Source organism: Gigantopelta aegis, chromosome 6 (genome assembly GCF_016097555.1).
Source record: "Gigantopelta aegis isolate Gae_Host chromosome 6, Gae_host_genome, whole genome shotgun sequence".
In the NCBI taxonomy this organism is placed as follows: Eukaryota; Metazoa; Mollusca; class Gastropoda; order Neomphalida; family Peltospiridae; genus Gigantopelta; species Gigantopelta aegis.
This window is the reverse complement of record NC_054704.1, coordinates 37802720-37826191: the sequence shown is the minus strand read 5'-3', so window position 1 is coordinate 37826191 and position 23472 is coordinate 37802720. Positions and strand designations below refer to the sequence as shown.

The following is a 23472-nucleotide window of genomic DNA, read 5'->3' as shown; positions in this document are numbered from 1 at the left end:
TCAAGAAAACCCCTAGATTGACAGTCGATAGACGTTGAAGGTGTAGTGCTGTGCTGAAATAAAAATCTTGAGAAGCCAGATCCGTCTGAACGAGTAGAGTATCAGACTAGGGTATAGTCCAGTCGTCATGGGTTGGTATAGTGATGCGGACGGGCCCGACTCCGAAGGATACGAGATGGTATCATTATAAAGCAATGTAAAGTCTAGAAAAAGAGTAGTAGGGGACGACCCCGCTTCCTATTTCTTCTTAGAGTGGGGCGGTCAATCTTCCAGTGCTGGTAGGACAGGCTCGGACATGTAGAGACTAAACGCGAACAACCGTGGCGTTCTGCAGAATGGTCGTCATACGAGTCACGAAAAAACAAAACGAAAAAGAATCCAACCTGGTGGTGCAGACTGCCGAAACGAGAAGCGTTCCAGCGTTCAATCAGTTCCAATGGCCGCATACATCCCAGTAGAAAACTTCATTTCGCTGACAAAAACAACGAAATGAAGGACCCCCAAGTCAAGCACACGAAAGCACGTGCAGTGTGCACAAGCGAAACAAACACGTCTTACCGCGTGGAGCTCCAGTTTGAGGTGGGCGGAATTTGGAAGAAAGCCATTTAGTAAGGTCAACGCGAGCGCGGACCAAATAGCAGACACTTCGCAAACTTGAAGTACACCGAGTGGGAGCCGTGCTCTGATTGGCTGAATTTCGATTCCTCGGTGAAGCCTGTAATTTACCTAAGTCTACAAAGAGTAACTGCATCCAAAAACATGTCCGGACTCTAAAATTTATCCCAAAATAGTTAAGACTGCTCAGCCAAAAGGTTTTTAAGGTGATTTTGAGCAATTGAACGGGCGCCAAAGTAAAATGCGTTAGACTACTTATAAAAAAATAAACATAAGAATTTTGAACTGCTTCCAAAACGTTTAAAGTCTAACTAGCCCAATAAAAGAGGTTGGTACCTGTCCTAGGAAAGGTTGGTGTCTAGGGGGATCCGATGTAGTCGGTGGTCTCAAGATGCTGGAGGAACTGCCGGTAATCGGAGTCTGCTAAGGTCTTGGTGATTGGACGGTAATGTGGACCCGCGACGGTTTTAAGGACTCGGTGTAATGTCGGGTTGTCCATCTCCGATAGCAGCAGACCTTGGTTGAATCTTCCGTTCCGGCGGATGGTTACGCATACAGCGCTTTGTCCCTCCCGCATCTCGAGTCGGTGCACAGCGAATTCCCCCTCGTTGCGTCCGTCTGGCAGAGGTTGGTAGGCCTGTTCTTTTGGATGGCTCATCAGTTGACGTGCATCCATGAGGTTCGTCTTAACCAGCTGTTGATATCGCTGTTGGAGACGGCCGGCCTGCAGTGACCACTGCTCCACTGGTTTTGTCCCCGGCTGCGGCGGTTGAGATGGGCGACTTGGCCTGGCTGGAGCGGCACTCGGAGGAGTGTTCGCCTTCCTCTTCACAACAGGTCCTTTCCGGGCCTGCGCCTCAACGGGTGTCGTCGACTGGATCGGCGACACATCCGGAGGCGCTTGAGTAGGTTCGGGTGCAGGTGGCCGATCGAACGGAGTGACACAGATGGCTGTGTCCAGCTCGTTCAGTTCGTCCTCTTCCTGAGGGACAGAAGCCGAGACAGCCGGGGCCGGAACCTCTTCCATCTTGGTCGTCTTCCTCGGTTGAGTGGCGTTGGGCGGTCTAACAGAAGGAGTCGCCGCCGGCGGTTTAGCCACCGGTTTTGACACCCCCCCCCCCCCCCCTGCGCCGCCGCTGGCGCACGTCTCCTCTTCCTCCACCTTCCTTTCTTCTGTATGCGGTCTCCGTACACCAAGGTCACGGTTGCCCGTGACCCGGTGTACGAGACGCGATACTCGACCAGGCTTCCATACGTTGCAATTAGTCCCCCCAGGTGGAGGGGTAATTGCACAGCGCACTCGACGTCTGGTTGGATTGGCTGCATATTTGAAACTGCAAGAATCGACTGCAAGAATCGACAATTTTAATATCGACCAATTACACTTCGCCTTTTATACCGTTATTCGGGAGCATACAAATTCTAAAAAATATATTTATGCAATAGGCGAATTTGTTGGTCTATTTCAACATTGAAGAAAAAACAGGGGGGAAAGTGCAGGAATAAACTCTGGATTGTATACTAGTATAAACAGATTTTATGGCTACACCATCACGGGGGTGGGGGGGGGGGGGGGGGGTCTCGTCTTGAAACGAATTTTATTTAAAATTTTATATTGCAATTAGTTTCCGGCATACTTCGTAATTTACCCGAATCATTTCGTATACCCTCGGCATAATCCCGAATGTTTTCAAATCACTGGTATGATTTTGCAAGTAATGTTTTGATTGGTCGAATGAAAGGTCAACTGGACATGAGCTCCAACGGGATGCTGTTAGATCCACTTGCAATAGTGGAGCTAATTTTAATTAGATTGGGGATTCACAAGCCACATTTTTATCTTTAAATTATGTATACAGATAGGACCCCCTCCCCACCCCCCTCTCAACAAACACACACACACCGAATCCTACGGGCGCGATAGTACACGGGTTTTAACGTGCACATTTAGAACAAGCTGTTGTAGTACACGTCAAACAGATTTCATATAGCCCATTTTATATAGCTCCATATTCGTATAGTCCATTTTCATCTCCGTTGTAAACTAAATTTATTTACGATTCCTACAACACATCAAATGTATCAACATCATTAAATACGATTTGTTTTTATTACGCTCGTCATAATGAAAAAAGAACAATAAACAGTTTCTTCCCTCTGTTTTTGTGCGGGTAATCACAAACGAGAAACCCTTTGAAAAACAAGGAAGCTGAATTAACAGTTTTTTCAACATCTGCCACCGTCCTAGGATAAAACTGCAACACAGCTGCACCCTTTTCGGTTAAACAAAGCTTCAAGGAACGAAAAAAGACTGACAGAGTATCCACATTTTCATCAACAATAAGCCACTGCAAGAATGAAATACTGACTGCTGTATCAAATATTCCACGCCGAAACGGAAAGTCCTTGCTGATATCACTCAAAACTGCATTTGCCGAACAGTCACGCTGCCCAGTCATAAGTTTCAGCACTGAAGGGTTAATATCTACTCCTATAGGGAAATGGCCTCTGTCAGCAATGACCTTTGAACTTATACCACTTCCACAGCCTAGGTCCAAGACGATTGCTGGATTCACGTCACATACTAGGTGTAAAAGATCCATTGCTTTCTGTGCCAGTTCCAACTGTATGGTGTATGCACGACTAGCCTTGATGTAAACATTCGCTTTGCTAACTCCCGACTGCATGCTTGTCAACTCGGGACGCCTGGCTTTCCCACCTCGCAAATTTCGTAGCCCGAGATCTGACAGTTTGTTAAGTTTTATGAATTTCGATCCCTGCTTCGACATATTTTGCATTTTCTCGATCTCTGTGGATGAGGTATTGGGAAAGCACAAGATTGCAAGCTGCTTATAACTACATAGTTGTCTCCCCTTAACAAGACTGTATAACTGTCTTTTGCCGGCAGATGTTCCCAGCACCATTCTACATACAATTATATCCTCAAAGTCTGTAAAAAGTTTGTTTTTCAACCACAGCTGCATAAATTCTGTAAACTAAATAAACGTATTCCAGGCCAGGTAGTGTTACTTTAAGGGTTAACCGACTTAATCAAAGTAGTCATCTTACAGATAAACCAAAATATTTTAAAACACGAGTAGGTTGTTTAACACGAAATCCTTGTTGCTTGTGTCTCGTGTATACATGACAACATGTGATTTGATAACTATATCATATTATTAGCTCAACAGCTCGGAAGTTGGTTAAGGAAATAAAATAATCCTAACAGATTTAACCACTTTCAGTCACTGAAATAAAACTAGCGAACTTTTCTATCCGCTGTGAAGCCAGCGAACAATAAGAGGTTATCGGATGTCAGGTCTTTCCAGAATATAGTTCCCACTTTGATTTACTTTTCTTTCTTTCTATAATAATACATTTATAGTGTTTTTGCAATAAACAATTATTTCTTCCACAATACAGTTAACATTAATATATTACAGTTCTGAAATATGATTATTAGTTTAGGTATTAATACGCATCCGGCCTCTTACACCCTTATCTCTGCCATTTTGTTCGCTAGCTCTCAGGTTTTGTTCGCTGGGTTGAAATTACAATAACTGCAAAAATAATTTGTTATCAGTTTAAGTACTTTTAATATTTTTGCTGAAAGAATTTGTCCACTGCATTGTTCAATACTTAGTATCATATTGTTGTTTTTGTTAAAGTTACATTATGATTATCTGGTTACCATGAAATACAAGCTCAAATGCACTTTTAAAAAAGTCGTGTGTGTTCGCTATTAGTTCATCAAGATTAACTTTGGCTACAAGTGCAAGCACTACCAATGTGCATTTACATTCGAGTTTATTTTTATGAACTATGTTCGCTATGAACGGATATCGTCAAGCGTATACGCTTGATTCGTCGCCTGTGCCGCCATAGCTCGGCAAAGCATAAACGATAGCCTGTTGTCAGTTTCAGTTAACACGTGCGTTTGCCGATTTCAAATTGTAGGGTTCGTCTCAAAAAATTCAAAGAGAAATCTTGCGCTGTACGAGTTTAGTTAAAACCGGTTTGATCTTGACAATGTATTATCGACAGTCGTACCTTCCTATTTCAGAATTGATATTTTATAAAGTGTTAGAACTTTCAAAGTTTAGTTTGTATACTAGTAACACATTAATCATGTATATATTTTTAAAATAAAATATACTAAAGTAGACAATGAACGTTTTCACTTCTTAATTTTACGTGTTCAAATCGACAAATTCAAATAAATATTATTTCGTTTGGAAAGGGTAAAGTTGGGGGGGGGGGAGGGTGTAGGTGTGTATTTAACGACATCAAAGATAAAGCATATTGATTTAATAATCATCCGACCCCATACAACCGTAAATAAAATGTGTTGAGTGTGTCGTTAAATAAAACATATCCTATCCTACCTTCCATGCTGTTGGATGTCTAACATTTGGTAATTTTGACATATAATCTTAGAGAGGAATCAGGTGCATGTGCAGGGGGATGATACTGGAGGTCGAAACCCGTACTTGCCCAAGCTTAAAAAAAATTGAAATATATTTTTTAGGGGAGCATGGTCCCATATAAACTTCGCTTAACACAGTCTATAACCCCAACCCCACTGAAATCCCTGCACACGTGCTTTGGAAACCTGCTACATTTTTTTTTTAGCAAGGGATTGTTTATATGTACCATCCCACAGACAGGATATCACATACCATGGTCTTTTTGTATACCCGCCGATGGGAATCAATCCTAGACTGACCGCACATTTCCAAAAAACACCTTTTTAGGTCTAAGTAATGAATAAAAATAACATATAGTCTTGAAAAATGTTATGTAAATCGAACACAGTACCCTCTTCCTCTACCCCTAGAGCGTTACATAATTAGTAACACACCCTTACATGTAACACGTATACCAACAGCTGGCCACTGTCAAAATTTCAAGGCAAATCCCCCACTCACCAACCCTGGAAAGGCTTTGTACCATACCTCTATGGATATAAATATGTTTTGGAGATATGAGACAACCCCTCAATCAAGACAGGTAAATTTGTTAAAAAATTGCGAAATCTCACGTGATCTCGTTGGGTAATTCTATACTTGTGATAAGCCAATGAAAACCGAGATCGGTACGAGCCCGTCATAAGTGTACCACTTTCAAAATCATGGCTTTGTTTTTGACCTGGATAAGCCAGCGTAGTGAAACCAATGCGGAGTGTGGCGTCATATATGCACCAAACGTAATTGGATTTTCTGTTCTATATGCTTAAATAATAAAAATATTGTAAGTAGTCATCATATTTTCTTCTACAGCTACTAAAAGCTACTAATATGTTCAGTCCTGCTGTGGCGAGGACATTTATTTGTTTGTTTTTTTAATTTCCAGCCGGCCTTTTTTTCTAAAGATTGATCCCCTCAGTTTGGTGGATACAGAGGCCTACTCGGATTACAGCTAGTCTTAGGAATTGACTTCAAACTGACAAAAGGCTCAACCTTTCACTGAAAGTTTCAGGTTAGTTAGAAGCTAACGCTATGAAACTGAAATGTGTAAACTATTGTAATATTGGGCTTTTTCATCACATACATGTAGTTCATGGTATGACATAAATCCCTATGTATGGCTGATAACCAATTAGGAATTGTATTGTATCTAGCCAGTTTCATCATTAAAAACAAGTAAAGGGCAGATGGGGTGGGTTTTGGGGTTGTATAGTTACAGTATTGTAACGGAAACCTTCGCCTACGTCTCGGTTACCTAAACAGAAGACCCTGTCGATGTCAGCGCTACTTTATTGTATCTGACCGGCCTCGGTGGCGTCGTGGCAGGCCATCGGTCTACAGGCTGGTAGGTACTGGGTTCGGATCCCAGTCGAGGCATGGGATTTTTAATTCAGATACCGACTCCAAACCCTGAGTGAGTGCTCCGCAAGGCTCAATGGGTAGGTGTAAACCACTTGCACCGACCAGTGATCCATAACTGGTTCAACAAAGGCCATGGTTTGTGCTATCCTGCCTGTGGGAAGCGCAAATAAAAGATCCCTTGCTGCCTGTCGTAAAAGAGTAGCCTATGTGGCGACAGCGGGTTTCCTCTCTAAATCTGTGTGGTCCTTAACCATATGTCTGACGCCATATAACCGTAAATAAAATGTGTTGAGTGCGTCGTTAAATAAAACATTTCTTTCTTTTTTTCTTTTTATTGTATCTAGGGGTTGTATGGGTATCTGTGAAAATTAGTCATCGCCTAACTTCAGACTTCATTTACAGAGAGAACTAAATGATGTGACATAAATCCCTATATGTGGCTAATATCCTACTATAGGGTAGAGTTAGGAACTACATAGCCATTTTCATCACAAAAATCGGTTTAAGGGCAGATGGGGTGGGTATTGGGGTTGTATGGGTGCCCATGAAAATCAGTTGTTGCCTATTTTCAGGCTCCATTTACAGACAGAACTAAATGATGTGACAGGAATCCCTATATGTGGCTGATGCCCTATTGTAGGGTAGAGTTAAGAACTACATATCATTTTCATCACGAAAATTGGTTTAAAGGTAGGGTCAACTCAAACAAGAGTCTTATGTGTTGGAAAGATGCATACCCGGACCACCAACACATACTGACACTTTAGCAAATAAAAAACGCGTAATTTTAGAGTTAATAAAAAAACATGATTATTCCTGCTAACTGGGGGCAGCCATTTTGTTTTGTTTTTGTGATGTCCGGTGGGATAGCTTGGGGTGAAGTGATGTCAGCTCCCGACCATCTCCTGTATGTACAGTGTAAACAAAAGCAGTAATTTTCGACAAGGCACTTCTCTTTGATCAACCTGACTTGTAAAACAGCATAAATGACGTAATAATATAATAAACTATTTAACTAAATATATTTCAAGTTGCATTAACGGAACCAAATGGGGTTATAGTATTTTTCTCTGTGAAATAATCCAAAGGAAAAATGTACACTATTAGGCCTATTGATATGATACCTTGGAGCAAAAACGACAACCCATGATACCCAGGTGATACTTTTCTTTTCTTTGGGACTACGTAATTGGTCAGTTCTGTGGTTTTAGATGGGAAAAGTCTACTTAATCAATAGTTTTACAGAACTATTTACTATAAACCATGTCCATTACAATTTTAGGGGCGACGGGTAATATTCCACAATACCGGTATGTATTTTTGTGTCTAGACAGCGTCAATTAATTGGCTCATCTGTGTTTCTCTAGTTCTAAGGCTCATTCCTGACGTTACGCGTTAAGTATTTCGTAACCACCAGCTCGCCAGAGGGCATACTCACTGAGATGGTACAAAATGGCTGCGCCCGTTATATATAATAGCCGTCACATTTAACAGTTTTATTAATTAACTATACGATTATACGTGTTGATATTAAGCAATAATGTGCATTATATATCGTTGAATATGCCAAATGCCTTAATTGTCCTCTCCTTTAAGGGCAGATGGGTTGGCTATTGAGAGTTACGAGTCCCTGTGAAAATTAGTTGTTGCCTAACTTTAGGTTCCATTTACAGACAGAACTAAATGATGTGAAATAAATCCCAGTGTGTGGCTGGTACCCTATTATAGGATAGAGTTAGGAACTACATAGTCCTCTTCATTACGAAAATTGGTTTAAGGACAGATGGGTTGGCTATTGAGAGTTTTATGAGTCCCTGTGAAAATAAGTTGTTGCCTAACTTTAGGTTCCATTTACACACAGAACTAAATGATGTAATGTGAATCACACTGTATGGCTGATACCCTATTATAGAGTAGAGTTAGGAACTATATAGCCATTTTCATCACAAAAATCCATTTAAGGGCAGATGGGGTGGGTATTGGGGTTGTACGGGTACCCGTGAAAATTAGTAGTTGCCTAATTTCAGGCTCCATTTACAGACATAACTAAATGATTTGGTGTTTCATTTAAATAACACAAATTAATCTGAACATTGGCACATAGTAATGTATGAGTTCTAACATTATAAATCTGGGGGAAAACGATGGTTAAGGAAAGGTTGAGTCTAGCTAGGTTACAGATGATCAGCCTTTTTAGGAAAGTGTTTATTTAGTAGATACCATATGATTTTAAATCATAAACATTTGGCATTCTATCAGGAAGATGGTTAAAGATAGGTTGAAAAATACATTGAGTAAATTTAGTTTTTTCCGATTTTGTTGATACAGTATAATTATTTTGGTGTAGAAGTTGGTTGCTTTATACTTATTATTTTTATACACAGCACATTCTGAACATAGACACATAACATATAATGAATGAATAATATGTTATATGTCTAACACATGCCATATATGCTTTTCTATTTTCATAATCCAGTTATAACACGTATTTTCATGTGAAGATAAGTTGACAATGTTCCTGGGTTGTGGTAACACTGCATTGTCAACCACAGGCTTAATTAAATATGAGGACTAGAATTTTCATCTTCTCTTTTAAAGTTTACAATCACCTCTATCATGTTGAACACAGTGGATGGTGTTCTCTTTTTGAAGATGAGCGACATCAAGTTAAGTAGTTAAAAGATATATACACATTTTGTTCTCATACCCTGACACCAGCAATGGTTTCATGTACAATTTTTTAAAGTACATGAAAGGCCTATTGAGAATAAAATTACATTTTAACAATGAGGCCTGCCAGATGCCAAAATTTGACCTAACCGTGAACTAGGGTACATAAAATCTTTTATGGTGGTTTTATGTCATTTAGGGTATCCTGAATCGGAAACTGCATATATTGAGAAAAATGTTTTACGGCCATTTTAAAAACACCTCCAGGCTAAAAAATTACAGTTTTTTAGTTGGGCCTACTGTGTCATGCTACAATGAACAATAAATACACAGTTATTACAAGACCTCTACCTATTTGATACCTTTTACAAACATTATATAATAAAAATAAAAAAACATATAGCAACATGTAAGTGCAGTTTACTGGTGGCCATCTTGATTTTCAAAATGGCCACCATTGCAAATCTAGTTTGTTGAATACATTTGCACATTAAACATGGTACCGATGAAATAACATATTTACGATAGTGCTTAGAAAGGGAAGTCTTAATCTATATCAGATCAATATTTTTGTAAAATACGTATGTGGTTCCTTGCTTTAAATATCATTCTATGCACATCTTTGTGCTCATTCAGATTTTCCTTTGTTTATGGAAGCTGTAGCGCATGTACTAGTGCATGCTAAAAGAAACTGGCAGTCTTACTACATATGGTGTTGAAACCATACTCTGTAGACAAAACACTTTACAGTGATTCATGCTTGAACAGTTTTGTGAAGAGATACCTTATTTAATATGCTAATGGCAAATTCGTAATCGTCACATCACACACTTTTAAATGTTTATACTACTTTTATATATTAGTAGATTAAGGCATATTTTTGTCAGATTTTATGAGAAAAGGTTTTGTTTTGAATGCGAAGTCTTTTTAAAATAATCACCAAATTTTAATTAGCAGCCTCCTTCTTTGAAATATAATTTTTACTGTAAAATGTTCTTCATCAGTGTAATTTTCATCATGCATAGTATTTAGGATTTATTTACAAATGTCCGGTGCAATACATTGTCAGAAAATGGTGCAAGATAACCCTTGATATGAACAGTTATTCATGAACCGGCATTTTAGCTAGCAGTCACATACCAATACTTCTATAAGCATTGGTGGAGCACACACCAGTACAATGACTGGGTATGTCGTTTATGTCCCACCCACAGTCATATATATTTACATTTCAAGGGTTCTGTTAATCGTCAGCTTTCCACATCATGGTTTTAACTTGTTTGATGTGCTCAGTCAGTGCAAGATCAGTAGGAAGCAGACTTTTGATTAGGGGAATGTCTCGTTTACTTGTAAATATAGTGTGCTTCAAGTGATTCATGGATGATTGTATTGTTTTGTCTTGTATAGCAAACCGCTGTTCAGCTGTGATCAGGTCATGAATGTGTACCTCTTGTTCTCCCAGTACCTCCAGACCAACATTACTGATATATGATGGTGATGGTGTCACTTCCTATAACAGCATGCACTGCAAGGAACTGGAGAACTTTGTCACAAAGACAAAAAAAACCACAGACAAGTGGTGTCTGACGATACTGATATATTTGCATTGCTGGTATTTTGCTGCTGGTAGTGGAAATATTCTGTTCAAATTTACATGACAAAAGCCTACGGTCAAGTGATTAACATTACTGCCACAGCTAAAAAAAAAAAAAAACACTTGGGAGATCAATCTGTCCAGGTACTTGCAGTATATGACATCACATGATGTAACACAGACAGCTGCCTCTTTATTAAAGGCTGTATCAGTAATGTTGAAGCACAGCGTTGGTCTGAAGGTACATACCAGTATACGTGAATAACAACGGTTTGGTAGTTTGCTATACAAAACAATACAATATAACATTTGTATGAAACACTTGAAACACACCATCTTCCCAAGTAATTGATTCAAAGGTCGGTGTCCTACTTATCCTGCTCTGGCTGAGCACATCAAGCTAGCAAATTTACAAAGTATGCTGAGAAAAGCTGCCGATCACCAGAACTGAATGTGAATATATCCAAAATTATAAACAACATACCCAGTCATTGTACTGGTGTGTCTGCAGTGGTCCACCAGAGCTTATGGAAGTAATGACATGTGCATGTACTGCTAAAAATGCCTACTTCAGGAATAACTGCTCATGTCAAACAGCAGAGTTTACTTGCAGCATTGTCTGCAAATATATGACATAGGACATGCGACAAGCTTCAAACCATGCATGATGAAAATGACTGATGAAAAAAAGTAATGTCATCATACATGAATATCACATTTCACTGTAAATTATGTATCAAAGTAGGAGTCGGCCAATTCAAGTAGGTTGTTATTGTAAAGAGACTTCACCATTTAAACGAAACGTTTTTTTCCAAGAAAATTGGTTACAGTAATCCACATAACCAGTATAAAGATTGACAGAGTGTATGTAACATGATTGATGATTACGAATCTTCCATTAGCATATAAACGATGATAATAGTATTTCTGCACAGATTCCAAAAGAGGTTACGAAAGTTGCGAGGGTATACAGCCATATGCTAAAAACCTTATACAGCTTCCTTAAATGAAAGGATCTCTGAATCACCCCAGGGATGTGCACAGAATGATATTTCAAGCAAGGAACATTAAAGTTTTTTTTATATATATTTCTCAGATTATTTAGAGGAAAACGTCTCTATTGTTAACAAAGTTATTTAATCTGTACCATATTTAAGATGCATAACATAGCCATGCAATGCAAACGTTCCATAACAAATGAGATTCGATAGCTACCAGCTTATTCCTGCATTTATGTATGTAAATAATTTCACCTGATATCTGGTACATGTGATTTTATTAATTTAACAGTTACATGTTAAATGTTTAAAAAATTAAATTTTACTTTTAAAAGTACTGTTCTATCTCCAGGTTGGTTTTAGACCAGATAACCAAGATATACAATTTTTTTTAAAGTATAGCCTGTTATATATTACAAATATTTTTAATATATGACATATCAAAATTGGTAACATTTTGGGTGCTGGTTCTAAAGTTTATTAAAGGGACTGACCTGTGTTTTAAGACCTAGCAAGACTTCTGTTTGTTCCCATAAGCGCACGTGTCAGGGGGCAGGGGGCAACTGCCCACCATGTGCTGGATAAAATCACTCAAATTCGGGCAAAAACAATAGAGATATTCGGGCCTAATGAGCTAGCCTGAAATGTGTTCACCATGTATTTCCATCATTTTAACTACAATATTACTTGTAATCTGTGTTTGGCAGTAATGCTAATATCAATAAACGTTGGTATCCAGATTTGTGCATTTTTATTTAATTTAGGCAAACATCAGCCTGCCCCACCAACAAAATAAACACACAAACTGCTTTTTCAGTTCTTTTAAAACACTATCTTACCTTAAAATGTTTTACATATAAAACATTATACTAATAAATACATTCGGAATGACCTTTGGTCGCAATGTTTTAAAATTTCGTTTGGCTGTTGAAAAATATTATAAATATTTACTTTCAAAATTATTTTTGACAAAAATCGATATCGAGATACAAAACATTACAATGTCCAGAAATACATGGATTATAGAGATAATCATATTCTCAGCAAGAAAACATAAATTTTAATTTTAATAATGCATTAATATTTTATTTGTCAAAAATGTTAAAACGGCTACAAACTGAGAATACATGTAGTCCAATCCCTTTAATATAAGTATAGAATATTAGTCTGGCATAAATGCATGGAAATACTCTTAAAGTATATTATAGACATTAGTTAAAATAAAATCAATATTTAATTTCAGAAATTATGCCAAAATATCATGTTCCTTGCAAGGTGTAAATTAGGTTAAATTGGGATTTTTATTTTTAAATCTGTTATTTTTAACTTTCTTCTGTGAAAATCCTCCACCCAAAATGTTACTATTTTTATTTTGACCAATACAGATTACAAATAGTCTTGCTTATGAAAACATTCCCACCTACCTGTATATAACTTTAAACAATTGTTTTAGTTGCCTGGGTGCGGTTAATATTGTAAAAACAAATGTTTAAATGGTGGCCATTTTGAAAACCAAGATGGTCGTCAACAAACGCCCTTGAAATGTTGCTATTGTGTTGTTGTTGTTTTGTATTATTCTTTAGTATTTGTAAAAGGTATCCAAATAGGTATGGGTCTTCTAATAATCTTGTACAAATAAAACATTATAGCATAATGCAATGGGCCGAACAGAAAAAACAGTAATTTTTTAGCCTGGGGTGGTGCTTTTAAAATGACCGTTAAACAAATTGCTCAATGGTGATAAAGTGTCATCATGCAGTTTCTGAATCAGGAGATCCTAAATGACATAAAACCACCATAAAACATCGTATGTACCCTAGTTCAAGGTATAACCCTTGTTCTGCCCAACTAAATGCACAGTTTCTGATAATGTGTATCCAATACTTATTTATTATGAAGGAAACCACCACTTGATAAGTACTGTAGTAACAGTATCATTTATGAAATTTTCTATATACATAAAGCTCAGTATGTACAGTAAACTTAAGTCACCACAAAGGTATCAGGGTTGATGTATTTTAGTATTTTTATTTTTTAAAAGTTGAATAAATGTATGATCAAATTACTGGTATGGTTTGAATAAAAAGCAGGTAAGTTAAAAATGTTTCCACTGTATATATTTAGATGGTGGAGGTGGGGTATGTTGGAATAGTAAGAGTTATAGTAATTTAATTGTGATGTTACATGAATGGATTGGTAGTTTTTAATTTATTCCATTTAATTTCTTTAAACACAAAATACTATAGAGTTGAATATATATTGGATATATATTTGTGATTGCGTTTTGATGTAGTCGAGACTACTCGTGTGCAGGACTTCTTTTGGTATCCGCTACAAGGGATGTCATGACACACCAACCTCAATATACATATTGTTATTACACCACAATACCTGATTCACAGTATAATCTGTGTAAATATTATTGACATAGCATGCATATATGTGTTCTCTGTCCACTTCACTGTTTTTTCTTTAAATGCAATAACACCTGGATATAAATTAATACAAATTTGTAAATTGATACAGAGTTAAAGTAGGAATCGATACATGGTCAAAATATGAATCGATACACAAGCAACAGTATCTTGTAGTCAGCAATAGTATCATGATATGTCTGTGTCACCCCTGTTGATGATTTGTAGTGTAGTTAGTAGTATATAATATAATAACATTTAGAGGCTTCCGGATTTCTAAATATAGCTGTGACGAGAATTGGTGAGTTAATGGTGGCATTTTGTCAAGTGTGGTTACTGTCCCTTTTTAAATATTATAATTTTAAATAATTAATGTTGAATATTTTTGGAAAACAATTATATTTCTCATATACATGTATTTGTCTGCATTTTTTGTAATTGAAATTTCTGCATTATACTTTATCACACCAAATATACATCATATATGTTTGGGACAACATCCAAAGATGTGTTAAATACATTAGATTCATTTGTATATATAAACATCAGCCTTTGTTGATTTGAGTAATTAACATGTATGCTATTGCTTTTGTTTTGGTTTTCATTTAAAAGTTATAATGTTTAGTAAATGAAGTGGATTTTACATTCATTCAAATATATATCTCTTTTTTTTTTCACATATTAAATGCCCAATCATACCCTATAATGCTCTGTAAGGCTAGACCATACCCCTCCCCCCTAAAACCCCCAAAATAAATAATAATAATACATGTATAATACAATAAAATAAAATGTATGCATCACTTAAACATCCACTACCACATTCACAAACAAATCATGCAATACATATAATTTAATTTTAAAGTATTGTTTGACAACCTGGGAAAGCCCATTTCAGCCATATAATCATTATTGTGTGTTTACATACATATAGCTACAAAATAAAAATAAAAGCTCCCCCACACCCACCCCCACCCCCACCATCCCACTGTCCAATCCAATCCAGAACAAACCAACAAAATGCAAACCATTTAAGTAATAAAGAACTGTTCTGTGTAACACAGTTCAGGACAACCACCCCACCCCACATAAAGTAAGTACATTTGAACACATATCAACTCCCTTGGTCATAAAATAATTTTTGAATGGTCCCCAAACCACATTTGTTAAGGGGGAAAAAAGTAATATGTTAAAACAAACATTCATTTCATGGTAGAAGTTTTACATACACATGATAATTTTCTCATTTCTTTTTCAGGGTATTGTACCTCTTGAAAAGAACACATTTTGTGCAACTGATTACGTATCCTTGTTTTTAAATACAAATGTATACATATACATTTTGTTCAATACACTTAAAATTAACCATGGCAGAAAGAAAACTCGCTAAATTTGTTGATGAACATCATGTTAATATTCTTTCAATAGATCAGGGCTCACCCTGGATCAAAAATACTTGTAGCCAAAATATTAGCCAAATGGAATTTTGATTGGCGATAATGAAAATGCTTTAGCCAAAATTATTTTACGCAGTACTGTATAGAGTATTTATATCTGAATATGAAAATGCATCTTTTTCAGCTAATTGTGTACAAACTGGAATATATCTGAATAACAAAACCTCAATGGGGGTAGGGGCAGTTAATATATTACTTTGATTTTTCAGCGGGGGTAACCGGTCAAAACCCCCTCCGGTCAAAACCTCCTCAGTCAAAACCCCCTCAGTCTAAACCCCCTCCAGTCAAAACCCCTTCCAGTCAAAACCCCCTATTTAGAAAATAAACCCGAGTTTCTTATAACTGTTATAAGAAATAACAAAAAATTATGCAAATAATTGATACCAAAAATATAAAGTATTGGAGTTTATTCACGCTTGCATATGATATAATTTAATTGCATAAAATTTCATATAATTGCATAGGTCACAGTTTTTTTTCCAAGGCTTCCCAATTTCATTAATCCCTTCAGTAGCTAAGATCAATTTATAAATATTGCTAATTACTATCAAGTTCTTTCATTATATTATTTTATTATTTAAGGATTTTTCCAAGGCTTCCCAATTACATTAATCTCTAAGATGACTCTAAGATCAAACATTTTTCAAAAATTATAATTCCAAGTCTATGAGTAGCTTCATTTAAAGCCTTGAAGTCTATGTCGTGTAACATACACTAAATAACAACATAACTAAATATATTTCAGAGAATTATTTATAAAAAATTTAAACAATTATCCATCTATATCAACACTATACTAATTTTACCACCATAAATACAAAAAGAAATAGGGGTTTTTGACTATTTATTGCAGGTGGTTTTGACTGGAGGGGGTTTTGACCTGGATTCGTGGGGATGGGGTTATGCATTATCTTCAGAGTTGGAAGCCAGTACCCCGTACACCCACCCCCACTTCTAAGGCCTATGACATTAAATTAGCAAACATACAGAAATATGGGGGTGGGTGGATGTTTATGGAGGGTTTTTTTTTTTTCTTTCTTCCTTTTTTCCAAAATAAAAATTAGAGGGTTTTTTTAATATAGAGCAGGCCCGTACGCGGATGTGTAAAAAATATTTTGAGGCAAAGAAACATTTCAAATTTACTTCCTAGAATGCAGGAAAATGTATCCCCCCCCCCCCCCCCCCCCACCACCACCACCATATAAATTTCTGCGTACGGACCTGTAGAGCTCATTATTTCTTTAAATAGCAGTCTTTATGTTAGTTAGAATAGCTTTTTTTTCTCTCTTTTTTTTTAAGTAATGCATCAATTCCCCACCCCAAACAATTTCATAATTTGTGCCAAGTTGTTGCTGTTGATTTCGGCGTCGTATCAAATGGTGGTTGTGATTTCTGCTTGCAAAATACCTCGGCTAAGGATGCCGACTTCACAGTATACTCTATTTATTAAAAAAAAAAAAAACCTCCAAAAACGTTAATAAAATTAAAATTTACGGTCATTTTAAAATCCAGCTAACTTATTAAATGTCACCTCAACAGTCTTACAAATTTATATCTAAAATTCAGGGCCGTAGCTAGGATTTTTTGTTTGGGGGGGGGGGGGGGGGGGGGGGGGCACTGAATAGTTAATAGTCTAAAACAGTTAAGAAGAGAATTTTCTTTAAGTTTAATGCTTTCCGGATTTTTTTTCGGGGGGGGGGGCCAATTTCTCTCTCTTCTCTCCCCCCCCCCCTCCCCCCGATCTGAAATGCGTGCTCTCAACCATGGATACAAAATTAACAAAGACAAAGGAAATAAACAAAAACTGCAGTTAGGTATTCATTGATGCGAACAACTATTGTTTTTCTACAAATTTACATCAAGATTTACTTCTGTGTAAACTGTAATCGTATTGTTTAATGTTCGCGAACTATTTGATTGGTGTTCATCGTCTTTTTTCTCTCCAGCTGTCCTTCGATGAAGGTGGACGTGTCAACGTGCGCTCTCGAGATGCCCCCCACCTGGGGGGACTGATTGCCAGCTTCGGCCCGATGTTGGAGTTCCGGGTCACGTATACCGGGTCACGGGCGACCGTGACTTTGGTGTATGGTGACCCGCCTCCACAGAAACGGAAAGGGGGGACTGGAAGAGGAAGAAGAAGGAAGAAACCGGTGCTAGGGAAGGCCCAGGGGGGGGGACAAAGCTGGTGGCTCAACCGCCAGTGGCGCTCCCTCCTGTGATACCGCCAGTACCGAGTCCTCCGGAGAGGACGCAACCACTTGTGGAGCCTGCATCCCCGGAACGGCCGTACACCACCCAGGAAATCGTGAGATTCAAACGGACGAGTGTGCCACCACCGACTTCAACCTCCACCCCAAAGACGACGACTCTGGTGAAGCGGTCAACAACGACCGCTCCCGTCGAGTCGCCACTTGGACTTGTTGTTCCGGCGACAAAAAGGAAGGCAACATCACCGACCACCCAGCCAGCCAAGACCAAGCCGCCGCCGGAATCCGCTCCCCCTGTTGACGACGAATGGACCATTGCCATCAGTGGACTTCGCCGTCATCTCCACCAGTACATACAGGGGGACACGCAGAAACTACAACTACTTCGGGGAGGATTTTCGAACCACCACTGGAAGACCATGGAGGACGGCAGCAGTTACGAGCTTCATTCCAGGATCTTCAATGAAACCAAGGGAATAGTCGTTACGCACCGAAGGGACCAGACCTACAGACAGTGCATCCTGTTTGCTGAACTCGACAACAGATCGATCCACAGGATGCTACAAGCGGTCTGCGGCCCCGACTATTCCAAGGTGGTCCAACATCTACAGCAGATCAGGGATAAGCTGCCGTCGCTCCGAGACACTCCAAGCTCCCCGAAGTAGTACAACCTTACCTAGGACAGGTATCCTCCTTTTTGGGCTTAGTTGGACTTTAAACTTTTTCGATCGAGCTTCAAAATCTTTATGTTTATTTTTTTATAAATAGTCCAACGCAATTTACTTTGGCGCCCGTTCAATTGCTCAAATCACCTTAAAACCTTTTTGGCCGAGCAGTCAAACTTATTTTTGGGTTTAAATTCTTAGTACGGACATGATGTTAGGTGCAGTTATTCTCCGTAGACTTTAGCTTTTTCTAGTTAGACCCGAAGGAATCGAAATTCAGCCAGTCAGAACACGGCCCATTTTCGGTGTCTACTAGTCGGTCCGCGCAGTCGCTGGACACAACTAAATTCTTATTCCAAAATCTGCCCACTTCAAACTTATCCCCCACCCTTTTCTGTCCTGGACTTAGTCACTGGCAAAGGCCAGAGATTATGCCCAGGACAGACATGCTTGAAACCTTCGTGGTATATGAGCATGTAAATAAATATTGGAATGGAATGGTGTTCATCGTGTCCATTCGGTTTAACGTGAAGCGCACAAACCAGTCTCTTGTTTTCGCTCGGTTTGGCTGAACACAGCCCTTGAGATCGCCTACATGTCTTTCGGCACTGAACTGACATGTGTATTCAAATTGACACGCATTATTGGTATGTTTTTATTACTTTGGTTCAAAGACTTTAGAAAGTAAAAATAACAAGTTACAGATCTTCCAGACATTGCTGTCATACATGTTGATATATGCCGTTAAAATTAATAACCGTGATTATTAAAATATGCAAACATTATAAGGCCTACACTGTATTCTGCACGACACTATTTCTTGTTACCGGTCGCGAGATCGCTAGGTAGGACTTTCCTTTGGCACTGTCACGTAGCGTAGGCTATAATAATAAAGAACATTATAAATACTTGTCATTGAGTTAGGGTTAGTGACAGTGCCAAAGGAAAGTCCTTCCCCGTTGGTTCACATCAGAAGACAGAAAATGGCTTAGTTAATGGTCTGTCTTAAATTTGGGTGGGAAAGTTAGGTCAGCTTTTGACTGGAATCACAAATCAAAGAACAATTGGATTCACTGAACAAACCAATTGACGATTTGAACAGTGATCTTGGTCTCAGTAGGGGCCTACCTTAAAATTTAATTGTGATCTTTGTCATACCGTGTGCACACCGTGTGCACCCATTTCGAATACTTGCCCAAAAGTGGTTATTGCCTATAATAGGGTATCAGCCACACATAGGGATTTATGTCACATAATTTAGTTCTGTCTAAATGGAGCCTACAATTAGGCAATGACTAATTTTCACGGGTACCCATGCAACCCCAATACCCTCCCCATCTTCCCTTAAACCAATTTTTGGGATGAAAATGGCTATATAGTTCCTAACTCTATCCTATAATAGTGTATCAGACACACATAGAAGTAAATTCCTGTCTGTAAATGGAGCCTGAAAATAGGCAACGTCTAATTTTTACAGATACCCATACAACTCCAATGCTCTCCCCATCTGTCCTTCATGATGAAAATGGCTATATAGTTCCTAACTCTACCCTATTATAGGATATCAGCCATACACTGGGATTCATGTCACATCATTTAGTTCTGTTTGTAAATGGAGCCTGAAATTAAGCAACAACTGATTTTCACGGAGACCCATACAACCTCATTAGCCACCCCTACTGCCCTTAAACCAATTTTCGTGATGAAAATGGCTATGTAGTTCCTAACTGTACCCTATTAGCCACACATAGGGATTTATGTCACATCATTTAGTTCTGTCTGTAAATGGAGCCTGAAATTAGACAAAGGCCTATTTTTTTTTTGGATACCCCTAGTCCCAATACCCACCCATAATGCCCCTTAAACTGATTTTTGTGATGAAAATGGCTATATGGTTCCTAACTCTATACTATTATAGGGTATCAGCCATACACTGGGATTCATATCACATCATTTAGTTCGGACTGTAAATGGAGCCTGAAATTAGGCAACAACTGATTTTCACGGAGACCCATACAACCTCAATAGCCACCCCTACTGCCCTTAAACCGATTTTCTTGATGAAAATGGCTATGTGGTTCCTAACTCTATCCTATAATAGGGTATCAACCATACACTGGTATTCATGTCACATCATTTAGTTCTGTCTGCAAATGGTGCCCGAAGTTGGGCAATGATTAATTTTCACGGGTACCCATACAACCCCAATACAAACCCCCATCTCCCCTTGAACGCATTTGCGTTATGTAAATGGCTGTGTAGTTCCTAACTCAATCCTATAATAGGGTATTAGCCACACATAGGGATTTATGCAATCTAATTAAAATTAGCTCCACTATTGCATGTGGATCTAACAGCAGCCAGTTGGAGCTCATGTCCACCAATCAAAACCTTACTTGCAGAATCATGCCAGTGATTTGAAAATAATTTGAAAACATTCCGAATTATCCTGAGGGTATACGACATGTTTCATGTGAATTACGAATGCCTTATTTCGATCAGTAGAACTAATTTTAATCAGATTGCTAACAACACTGCGTAGTCTCCAATGTCCAAGTAATATGTCTGTAAATAATAATTTAAATATTGACCAATCACACTTCGCCTTTTATAACGTTATTTGGGAGCATACAAATTCTAAAAATATCGGGCGAGTCTATTTTAGTGGCCGCAGTACAGCGAACCATACCAATACGTACGGGATGGATTATCAGTCTTCAATTTTACATTACAAATTATTTATTTAATAAAAAAATAAAAAATAAAAAACCAGTCTTCAGTTTTACATTACAAATTATTTATTTTATAAAATAAAACATGTTTTAAGGCATTCTTAATTCACACGAAAATTATTTTTAAATCACTGGCATGATTCTGTAAGTAAAGTTTTGATTGGTGGACATGAGCTCCAACTGGCTGCTGTTAGATCCACATGTAATAGTGGAGCTAATTTTAATTAGATTGGGATTTATGTCACATCATTTAGTTCTGTCTGAAAATGGAGCCTGAAGTTAGGCAATAACTAATTTTTACAGGGACCCATACAACCCCAAAACCCACCCAAACTGCCCTTAAACCGATTTTCGTAATGAAGATGGCTATGCAGTTTCTAACTGTATGTTGATGCAATTTTAATTCTATTGCAAAGTTGTTACTTTACAACTTTAAATTACAGTATTATTATTGTTATTCTTATTATATGGATGTAATGGCAACAGTGAAAATGTTCCACTGAATATATTCTTGTATTCTTTAAAAAAAACACCCAGTTTCTTGAAATAATGAAATGATTTTGTTTTTACAGATTGTGAAATTATCTCATGATGTTGGCCTTCCTTACCGGTTGAATGCAGGTGAAAAGAAAATAGCAATAATAAAATATAGCCAACCTCAGACTTTGTCATCTAAGGGGAGTTGTATCTCTCTCTAGCTACCCATCACTCCCCTCAGATTAGTTCAAGGAGAATAATATATAGTTCCCTTTTGCATGTGAATATTAATAATATTTTAAATTGTCCCCCATAATCTAAGTTAGGGGAGCAATTAATAACTCCCCTCAGTTATTTTCATGTCACTGTCTACAACCTACTAAAACATAGTGTTACCTCGTCAAACAAACATACAAATGTTTTAATAATTGGGTTTAACATGGTATATTTATTAATAAAACACAAAAACTTACCTGAGTAAATAATATATATATATATAGGTGTTGTTTTATATCTAGTCAAAGTGGATATTGCAGATATTTTCTTGTTCAGTCTCGTGCGGTATTGGAATTGTTATTGCAATTAAAATTTAAGTAATAGGCCTACGTACCAAACTAATTTTTGATAATATACAACTGGAGAAAGGAGATGGAGGCAAATATCATGACTGTTGGTAAACTGATCGATATCAATATGCCTTCTGCTAGACTACACATATTTAACCTAAATTGCTTTTAACCTGGGTTAAATTACCTCTTGTGTAGATGCACTTGTGTAGCATAGGAAAATGTATGAATGAGATGGTTAAGTGCTATATTGTTCTCCATGTCAAACGGTGTTTTAAAAAGGAAAACAAATATCAAATATGGCAGATGACCATTTTATTGCAGGTAATTGCTGAAGTAGATTGCACACACACACACACACATATATATATATATATATATATATATATATATATATATATATATATATATATATATCAGGGCCGTAGCTAGGATTTTTTTGATTTTTTTTTTTGTGTGTGTGTGTGTGGGGGGGGGGGGGCAACTGAGTAGTTAATAGTCTAAAACTCCTTAAACAGTTAAGAAAAAAAAAAAAATTAAGTTTCTATAATGCTTTCCGGATTTTTTCTCCTTGCCCCGCCACCCCCCGCTAGCTACGGCCCTGTGTATATATATATATATATATATATATATATATATATATATATATATATATATATATACACATGTATAACACAATTTTAAAGAAATAATTTCCTTTTACATGATCCATGTAAAAGGAAATTATTTCTTTAAAATTGATTTAAATACATACACCAGGGCTTCTAGAATTTTTATCAAATTCACTAGCCAAGGGATCAGTAATTTAAGAAATTTACCTGTCACGATGAAAAATCCACTAGCCGTTTACTTTAAGTAAATACAATTTTACTACTTAATAGTATTAATCGGATATGTCACCTTAAAGGTAGGGTCGACTCGAACAAGAGCCTTATGTGTTGGAAAGATGCATACCCGGACCACCAACACATACTGACACTTTAACAAATGAAAAACGCGTAATTTTAGAGTTAATAAAAAACCATGATTATTCCTGCTGACTGGGAGCAGCCATTTTGTTTACGTTTTTGTGAAGTCCGGTGGGGCGAAGTGACGTCAGCTCTGTCCACCTCTATGCACAGTGTAAACAAACGCTCTAACTTGTGACAAGGCGCTTCGCTTTCATCAACCTGACTTTTAAAACAACATAAATGACTTGATAGTATAATAAACTATTTAACTAAATACATTTCAATTTGCATCGATA

The 23472-nt window shown here is 37.6% G+C and overlaps 2 protein-coding genes across 2 annotated transcripts in view; one reads left to right on the top strand and one right to left on the bottom strand.

The window, feature by feature from the left end:
• Positions 1-2735: 2735 nt before the first annotated feature.
• On the bottom strand, positions 2736-3404 carry LOC121374517 (probable 18S rRNA (guanine-N(7))-methyltransferase). Its single transcript, XM_041501619.1, has one exon. It carries the CDS (start codon positions 3402-3404, stop codon positions 2736-2738), a length of 669 nt encoding a protein of 222 aa, XP_041357553.1.
• Positions 3405-21785: 18381 nt separating this feature from the next.
• The window catches only part of LOC121373898 (histidine--tRNA ligase, cytoplasmic-like), a 33131-nt gene continuing 31444 nt past the window's right edge, over positions 21786-23472 (top strand). Inside the window, exon 1 of the mRNA XM_041500704.1 lies at positions 21786-21804. The gene's annotated coding sequence lies outside the window, so the exon portion shown is untranslated. The remainder of the gene's footprint in view (positions 21805-23472) is intronic.